Source organism: Nothoprocta perdicaria, unplaced genomic scaffold (genome assembly GCF_003342845.1).
Source record: "Nothoprocta perdicaria isolate Ctin4 unplaced genomic scaffold, notPer1 scaffold_140, whole genome shotgun sequence".
NCBI lineage: Eukaryota > Metazoa > Chordata > Aves > Tinamiformes > Tinamidae > Nothoprocta > Nothoprocta perdicaria.
In genome coordinates this window covers 1,053,506-1,061,761 of record NW_020454539.1, presented here as the reverse complement: position 1 = coordinate 1,061,761, position 8,256 = coordinate 1,053,506, and the positions used below count along the sequence as shown (strand labels likewise).

Here is an 8,256-nt window from a genome sequence, read left to right as displayed (position 1 = left end):
CTGAGCTCCAGCAGCAAAGGAATTAGACCAAGCAATAGGGGTGTGTGGGGGGGTGTGTGTGTAGGGGGTGGTTCTCTCATAAACTTGATTTTTGTTACAGTAGTTCATGAAAAAGTGGCTTAATCTGCTCCTGTATTGAAAAGCTTAACCTTTTCAGTCTAATATCCTGTTGAAATGGAGAAAAATTAGCCACCTTTGAAAGTGTAAAATAAATACTTCAGAGGATTGCAGTATGTTTAAAAGTCTCTGGGAAAAGGGGAAAAAAAAGTGATCTTAAATTACATTTTCAGAGCAGTAGTTCTACTAAATTAGAATAAGATTCTCTTATTACTGCTACTTAACTTCAAGAGTTACAATTTAGGCAGAGGAGTCTTCATTATTTTTAAATACYACTTAGAGCAGAAGCCAGGCTTTATGACCCCCTCAAGCTCTGCAGTGCAAGCCTATTCCTCAGGCATCGGCGATGCGGCTGTAGCCCCTCACAGTCAGTTTAGGGGCAACAAAGCTGATGAAGGGCAACCACAATGATTAAGGGACTGGAGCATCTCTCATATGAGGAGAGACTGAGTTGGGTCTGTTTAGCTTGGAGCAGAGAAGGCTGGGAGAGGATCTGATCAACATGTACAAGTTCAYGAAGGGGGAATGTAGGGAGGAGGGGACCAACCTCTTCTCAGYGGTGGCCAGTGACAGGACGAGGGGCAATGGGTACRAGTTGAAGCACAGGCAGTTCTGTCTGCATGTGAGGAGGARCTTCTTCCCTGTGAGGGTGCCAGAGCCCTGGCACAGGCTGCCCACGGAGGCTGTGGAGTCTCCYTCTCTGGAGGTCTCCAAACCCACCTGGATGCYGCCCWGTGCTCTGGGTGTCCCTGCTGGAGCAGGGGCYTGGACTAGATGGTCTCTAGGGCTCCCTTCCAGCCTCAGCCATTCTGTGATTGTGTAATTTGTTCCTTTCCTTAACTGAAGCCAGAAGCAGGGGAATGTTTGGTTGACCAGAAGTCATGTTGGCAGTGCTGTGCAGGCCACAAAACACGGTGCTGCTGAAAACTGTCAAAGCAGCATCTTGCAAAATGCCTGCTGCAGCACAAGTTGCAACCAGCAGCCGTGTCCCGTGGGGCCACCTGTGCCTGCGGCCCTCACTGACAGTCCCCTACTTGTTCCTGCCTCAGCAGCGACCCCTGCAGAAAGGCACCTCGCAAGGGTGCAAGCCTGGGAAAACTCTTTCCTCCAGATCAGCTCCTGCCCTGCCCCTTCCTCAGCTCCTGCCTCCATCCCATAAGACACTTACTTTCACCCACCATGGATTTAATTCTGGTGGTCTGAAACCTTCCRAAAGAGCTAAGCAAGAGAGGAGGAGGTGCAAAACCCGACTTGACACAGGCACGAGGAGAGAAATCTAGTTAAAAGGCCTCTGCTTTTAGACTCTTGCTCACTGTACTGGTTAGAGCACAGCCCRATAGCTGCACCTTGGATCAAACCTGTCATCAGCTCTGTGTGCTTTTTCCAGCCCTTTTACGTTAATGTTGGGTTTGATAAGGCAGTTTTGGCTCGATGCGAGCAGCTAAGTGATGGTGCAGCTCCACTGAAAGAATCCTGTAATATCCTGCARGAGGCCTTATGGCTGAGCAGGTTGCTTTAAAACGTCACTTTTACAAACAATTTTACTGATGCACTCACTGCATTTGCAAAGAGTGCAGTTACACTGGGGTAAATCATGATGAATTTAAGCTTATGGTGCTGGTATAGGTCACATCTCCTCACTGTGCCCAAGGGTCTCCTGGATGTGACTCCCTATCAGCTCCCTAGAAAAGCACACGCTCCCTAGAAAAGCAAGCACGAAACCCCCCCTTCTGCTTTATTAAACTGGTGCCTTTGTCAAAGCTCAGGATGCTCCCAGTCACCTCCACGGGAAGAACCTTTGAAATGGTCACTTCAATAATTAGCCTCCATTTCCCAAATTATTCAGAGCAGTTTACTCGTTTTGCGAAGAGGAAACAGAACTGACTACACAATTAGTCACAAAGCAGCAGTAGTGTTTTGGGTTTTTTAATAAAGGCTAATTAAGCAATTAATGCTCTAATACAAACAATTAGGAATTGATTTCTAAAAAAATTTCTACAGAACCCAGTTTCTCCTCTTCCACAGCTATTATTTTGATAGCTGACAAGGAAAAAAAAATGCCAGTCCAGCTTAAAATGGCCACCTCAGCCCTGGAATGCAAAGAGATTTCAAAAACAAACCTTTTTTCCTTTTCTTTTTTTTTTTTTTTTTTAACATTTGCAGGCATTTAATCAAAGTATATAAAATTTTAGTCTAGAAAAATAAGTATGGATTGTATAGAGTTACTGTGCTTGGAGGCAAAAGAGGGCAAAGCCCCACTCACATGGCACAAGGATGCTGAGAAAGGCAGATGAGATTATTTCTTAAACGTGTTGATTTTGCTTTTTTTTTTTTTTTTTTTKCTTTTTTTTTTCCATTTCTTAATCTTTTTGTCTAAATAGATGGAAAAAAATATTGCAACTAAAAGGGGACGGGGGAAGCCTAGTTGCTGGCCAGGGACTGGTGGATAGGGGGCTGGAAGCAGCGCACGTGCTCCACGGGGGTGCTCTCGCCGTCGCCAGACTTCAAATACTTGTCCAGAATAGCGATTATTTCGTCGTTCAAAATCTGGAACTTGCGAATTCTCTCAACCATTTTCTTCAAAGGCTGCAAACGTTTAAAAAAAAATACACCAAAACAAACATTAACTTACTGACAACAAGCTTTAGACAAAAAAGAAAGGCAGCAAGTGCTGTTATCTCACCTCTCACCACAATGTTGTGTTCCCCTTTCCACTGCTAATYGAGTGAAAAACAATGAAAAAATGCAGCAAGTATTTGGGGGGTTGATGATAGTGCTGCTTTTTGTACCCAAAAGGGCAATTTAGAGCAACCTTGTCTTACTCAGACAGATGTATATGAGACATGTAGGATGTCTCATATGGGATGGATGGAAGGATGCATTTAGAAAATACCAAGGAAAAATTAACTGCACATGGTCTTCAACCTCCAGCACTAGTGCTTAATTTGCTTCTCAAAACTCAAGTTTTCCACGTCCCATTCTATGAAGTTCCCCTTCTCTAAAGGGTGTGCAGCGGCTCCAACGTACCACGTTCTTGATGACCTCGTCTTTGCCATCGTGCTTTTGGACTTTGAGCAAGTGGTAGCAGAAGTCGAGCACGTCGAAGCGCCGCTGCTGGCCCAGCAGCACGATGATCATGCAGCCCGCCCAGTGCAGGCCGTCGCCAAAGCACTGTCTGCAAGAGAAACACCACTCGCAGCCGGCTTCTCGCCTACCTTTCTTCAGAAGCATATCCGTAGGGAATGCTGGATGCACCGGCCCTTACGCTAAATAGAGGCACGTGGCACCTAAGAGGACGCTCCACGTTGACCTGTGACATCTCCAGTAAGCGGAGTTGTCTTTTTGCAGCTAGTGCAAGTGCTACGAACGGATGCTGAACAACACGGGGCYTCCCTCACCCAATTTTGTAAGAGTTAGTTACTCCAAAAACATTTCCTTCCCATGAGTCTCCGTGAGACTCTAACGCTACAAAAGAAAACCAAGTGGGAATTTGCCGCCACTAGACTCGTGTGGGTTGCAGAGATGAGAGGTGGCACAAGCCCTAGCTCGCTGCCTCCACAACCGGGCAGTGGAAAGCACATTACAGCTCAGGGCTTTTGTCAAAAACAAGGGTATCGCTAAAAACTAACACAACTTAGGCATTATTGTGGTAGTTTTGTTCTAAGTGCTCGTTCTTGCTGTCCGATGGCAGCCGGTGCCCGCGCGCGGTGCCACCTACTCCACGGTGAACTCGTGCGTGCCCACGGGGATGCAGTAGACGAACTGCATGGCGCTCCAGAGGCGGTGGAACTCCACGCACTCGTCCACGTGCATGACGCCGTTGCTGGGCAGGGGCCCGCGCCAGATGGGGTCGTCCAGGAAGGAGCGGATCCTCGTCAGGATGACCTCGAACATGGAGAGGCCGCAGCAGAGGCGCTCCTTGGTCAGCAGGTCCCCCTCGCGCGCGATGGCGATTTGCTGGGGAGACAGGAGGGGCCCTTTGGGCATCGGCTTTCCAGGAAAGGTCAGTTATAATGACAGCTCAAAGAGGGGCTGACTTACTGGCCCAGAGAAGATAAAACAGTATCTTACAAAAAAAAAAGGTTATATCAGACACAAAACCCAATTACTTTTAGTGGACTAGGAACCCACAGGTTGCCTCTTTTACTTTTTAYGCTAAGAAGGAATCATCTAACATCCATAAACATTAACACTTCCCCCAAGATATATCACCTCAACCCCCRTCTCAAATACTCTAAAATTCAGAGCTCTGGCAGCTTTACTGACTTCACATGCCCAATACAAATCCTTTTTACATGGATAACCCCAACATGCAGGTTGAAACTCTGACACAGGCAAGAGCAACAGGTGAAAMTGGGGAGTTTTAGTGCTCAGCAAGTTCTCGAGCTGCCTCAGACACCAAGGAGCACCGTTTACCTGGGGTGTTCCTAATCTTTCAATGAGAGGAACGAGGTGGAGCGGAGCGTACTTTGATTCTAGCCTCTTCATTTTAGCATCAAGTCTTTCACCCTCTGAAAGAAAAAAAAAATACAGCCCTCTTTCATTTAATTGGTAGCCTACTTCATGCTTAGAAATTGGAATTAAGGGGAAAATCCTTAATAGAAATGTTATTCATTATGGMATAAGACTGGCCAGGCTGCTATTTTAAGAGGCAATTTCAGACCTAAGCAGCTGTTTGCTCCTCAATGTGCTTTTASAAAAACACTTAATTGGAAGGTTACATTGTGCCTTCAAGCAAAAAGAATTCAGGGCTTTGTAGCGGGACTCATTACCTGACTTGACTGAGGACAGGAAACAATTCTCTCTTGTGCTGCTGCTGCTGCAGCTAACGTGTCTGACTCCCACTTGGGCTACGCCAACTACCTCGTGCCCATCACACTGGGAACCCTTGGCTCTGTACAAGGGCGGGATTCGTGCAGAGCAAAAGCAGCTGCTCCATAAAGCAGCCGGCCCCTGGCAAGCAGGAGGCGCTCCCTGCTCCGGGCGGATCCCATCCCGAGGACTGGGTTAGTTCCATGGCGGGAGGCCGAGCAGCTCCGGGGCTGTGTGGGCTGCGAGCGGAACCCCTGGCTGCTTCGGCCAGGGCAGAGGAGTCCTGTGGAAAGACGCCGAAGAGCGGGGGGAATGGAAGGAAATCCCTCCATGCAGGTAGGCAGCAAGGAAGTGATCCTGGGAGCAGCCACCTGGCGTGCTCGGCCTCAGGCAAAAGCCCCTGGAAAGGGAGGCGAGCAGAAGGCTCCTGCTTGTGCTTGCTGCTCCTGCTGGCCCCCGAAGAGTCTCAGGTGTGAAGGTCCACCCAAGTCTACCCATTTACCTGCACAGCACGAGCGCTCAGCAGCACCCGCTGCTGTGCTGCTCACCCCAGGCACCCCCTTGTCCCCGGGCTCCCTATTCCTGACCTCTGCCTCGCGCTGGGCTCGCGCTTCCAGCCGCACAAGCAGAGCCGAGCCAGGACAGCCCCTGCAAACCCGCAGCAGCTCTGCAAGGCGCACCCGGCAGGGAGGGCTCCCTGGGGAAGCCCTGCGGGAGGCGGGGAGCGCGGGGGGCGATGCCGTGGGACGGGGGCGATGCCRCGGGACGGGGGCGATGCCGCGGGACGGGGGCGATGCCGYGGGACRGGTCTCCCTGCGCCCSTACCTTTGACGTGAACTCTGGGCAGGATGTTCTGGAAGGGCGCCACGTGCAGCAGGTCACACACCTCCTCCAGCGACTGCACAGGAAGGAAGGAAGGAAGGAGAGGCACTAAGGCACCGGAATGCCCAAACCAGCGGCTCTGCAGGGGCAGCCTGGGCAGCGGCAGCAGCAGAGGCAGCAGCCTCCTGGCCGGGGTCACACACGGCTGCCCTGCCGCCCTGTGCCGCTTCCCAAGCCTCGGCACTTCAGCAGGTCTCCCAGATTCACAGGGAGCTCCAGCAGCTCCCCGTTGCCCTCAGCTCCGGGGCAGGATATTCTTCAAAGGGACGGGCTCAGAAGGAGTGAGGAAGCCGACGGCTCCAGTGCAGGCAAACAGGGGCGTGAGGGCCGGGATTCCCGCCCTGCTCAGGTATTTCCACCATTCCCACGAGCCCCTGGCATTTCAGGAACATCACCCGGCAAAKGGGCCTGAGAGCCATCCGAGAGCCACAGCAGCGGAGCCCGAGGGAGCGCGGCGGCAGCGCGCGGCTGCGGGCGCCCTCGGGGGCTCGTGGGGCCCRTGCCACCCCGCGAGCTCCTAGCCAGGGCAGTGACCACGTTTCTTTTTATTGCTGCAGGCGCCCCGGGGCGGAACGYCACCGCACCGCGTAACTCCCAGCCCTCCTATGGCCACCAACACTCAGGCAAGATCTGCCGAAGCCACGGAAGAGACCCCGAGGGGCAGTCCGTCTTCAGCATCTGATCCAGCACTGACAGCTTTAACGCTCCCCAGGGGAGAAGGGGCCTTATGTTGGCACTTCTTTGGGCACAGCTTGCTTTATCCGGCCGCGCAGCCTGCGGAGGGGAGGGCGCAGGCGGCTCGTGGCCCGCACACATCGGCACCGCGCACCCAGCGGCAGCCACGGCCACCCCCAGAGACACAAATCACAGAAGGGCTGAGGTTGGAAGGGACCCCTAGAGATCATCCAGTCCAGCAGGGACACCTGGGGCACAGGGCGGCATCCAGGTGGGTTTGGAAGATCTCCAGAGAAGGAGACTCCACAGCCTCCCTGGGCAGCCTGTGCCAGGGCTCTGTCACCCTCACAGGGMAGAAGTTCCTCCTCACCTGGAGGTGGGACTGCCTGTGGTTCAACTTGCCCCCATTGCCCCTTGTCCTGGCCACCACTGAGGCCGGTAAGGAGGTAACAAGTGACCTCGGGGCGCCTGCCAGAGGCGACGCTTCTCAGGTGGCCGAGCCGGGCACGGCCGCGGGCACCAGGGCCCGTGYGACGCTGCAAGGGCCCTCCCAGCACGGGCTGCACTAGCAAACTTGGGACACGCCAGCCCTGCTGCTCCTGACGCCAGGAATAAAGACTTGAGGGCCCTCTCTGGCACGGAGTGGTTTTAAAGGAGCACCTACCAGGCTCTGCTCAATGAGCAGGCAGAAGAGCACAGCATTGCCCACCTCCCGCAGGTTCTGGAAACACACCGTCTTCAGCTCCGCGTACTCAACTATGTCCTTCAGCTGGTGGTGAAAGAATTCCAGGATACCTGCAATCCAGAGAGAAGAGGAAATCTTAGGAGCCGGAAAGTTAGCCTTCTGGTGGTATTCACACAATTTTATTTACTAACTTGAAAACGCAGGAAAAAAAAGAAAGAGATTCTGGTCATGTGGATAACAGCCATATAGATTCGTTTCTTTTTGTTATGAAAACACCCAAGTTTTTTACCAATTAGATTATCCAAATCAATCAATATGCATAAGTATACTGCACCTGAGCACAACAAACCAAGGGTGTGSGTTCACAGCCCTTTCTCCATGTCTCAGCATGAGAATTTTTTTATTTTTTTTTAACTTACACCCAGGGAGCCTCCAGGAACTTGGATGGAGCAGTATTTAGATACCTCAAAAACCAGGAGGCTGTTGGATGTTAAGGCAGGGCTGACCTTGGCAGCTCAGTAAGTCACASGAAACGGAGCCCCTGGGTTCCCCCTCCTGGGAAAGGCCGCCAGCATCCGGGGTTAGAATCATTTCCAGAAAGCAGGAGGGCAGGACAGGGCCCTTATCTGCTACCAAGTCCTGCTCCAGCCTCAGACTCCTGACTCCATTCCCGCCTCACAACCGGCTGTGCCGCCTGGTGCGCTCGGCTCCCAGCTGTTACTTTTCAAGCAGGAAACAGAGCCAGGAAGGAGCTAAAGAGAAGGCGGAGGGCATCAGGCTGGGACCCCGCTAACACCACGGATGCCCGGAGACGATCTGCAAAACATCCAAATATCTAAATGCAGAAACGCCAGGACAAGCACTGCTGGCAAAGGCTTTATGCACCRGTGAGTGTCTCCCAACCCAGAGCGCAGCTTAAATCCCCCCGGGTGCATTCTGAGCTCTACCCACTCAGGCTGTGAAGCATCGACCCGCAGGCCTTGGCGAGCCCGGCGATGCCAGCGCGCCGGCGGCCTCTGCGGGGACACCAACAGCTCCCGGTGCCGGACACTGCAGGGACAGGCGGGACACCAACAGCTCCCGGT

General features: G+C 52.5%; 1 protein-coding gene across 3 annotated transcripts in view; it reads right to left on the bottom strand.

Annotated features, from left to right (window-relative positions):
• Window positions 1-2,499: 2,499 nt before the first annotated feature.
• The window catches only part of CYFIP1 (cytoplasmic FMR1 interacting protein 1), a 63,872-nt gene continuing 58,115 nt past the window's right edge, over window positions 2,500-8,256 (bottom strand). For all 3 annotated transcript variants that reach the window (XM_026034238.1, XM_026034237.1, XM_026034239.1), the window contains 6 exons: window positions 7,151-7,281; window positions 5,755-5,827; window positions 4,534-4,628; window positions 3,836-4,074; window positions 3,145-3,292; window positions 2,500-2,703 (listed from right to left, as the gene is read on the bottom strand). In XM_026034238.1, coding sequence (XP_025890023.1) covers window positions 2,539-2,703; window positions 3,145-3,292; window positions 3,836-4,074; window positions 4,534-4,628; window positions 5,755-5,827; window positions 7,151-7,281 — 851 coding nt within the window. In that variant the 3' untranslated portion in view covers window positions 2,500-2,538. The remainder of the gene's footprint in view (window positions 2,704-3,144; window positions 3,293-3,835; window positions 4,075-4,533; window positions 4,629-5,754; window positions 5,828-7,150; window positions 7,282-8,256) is intronic.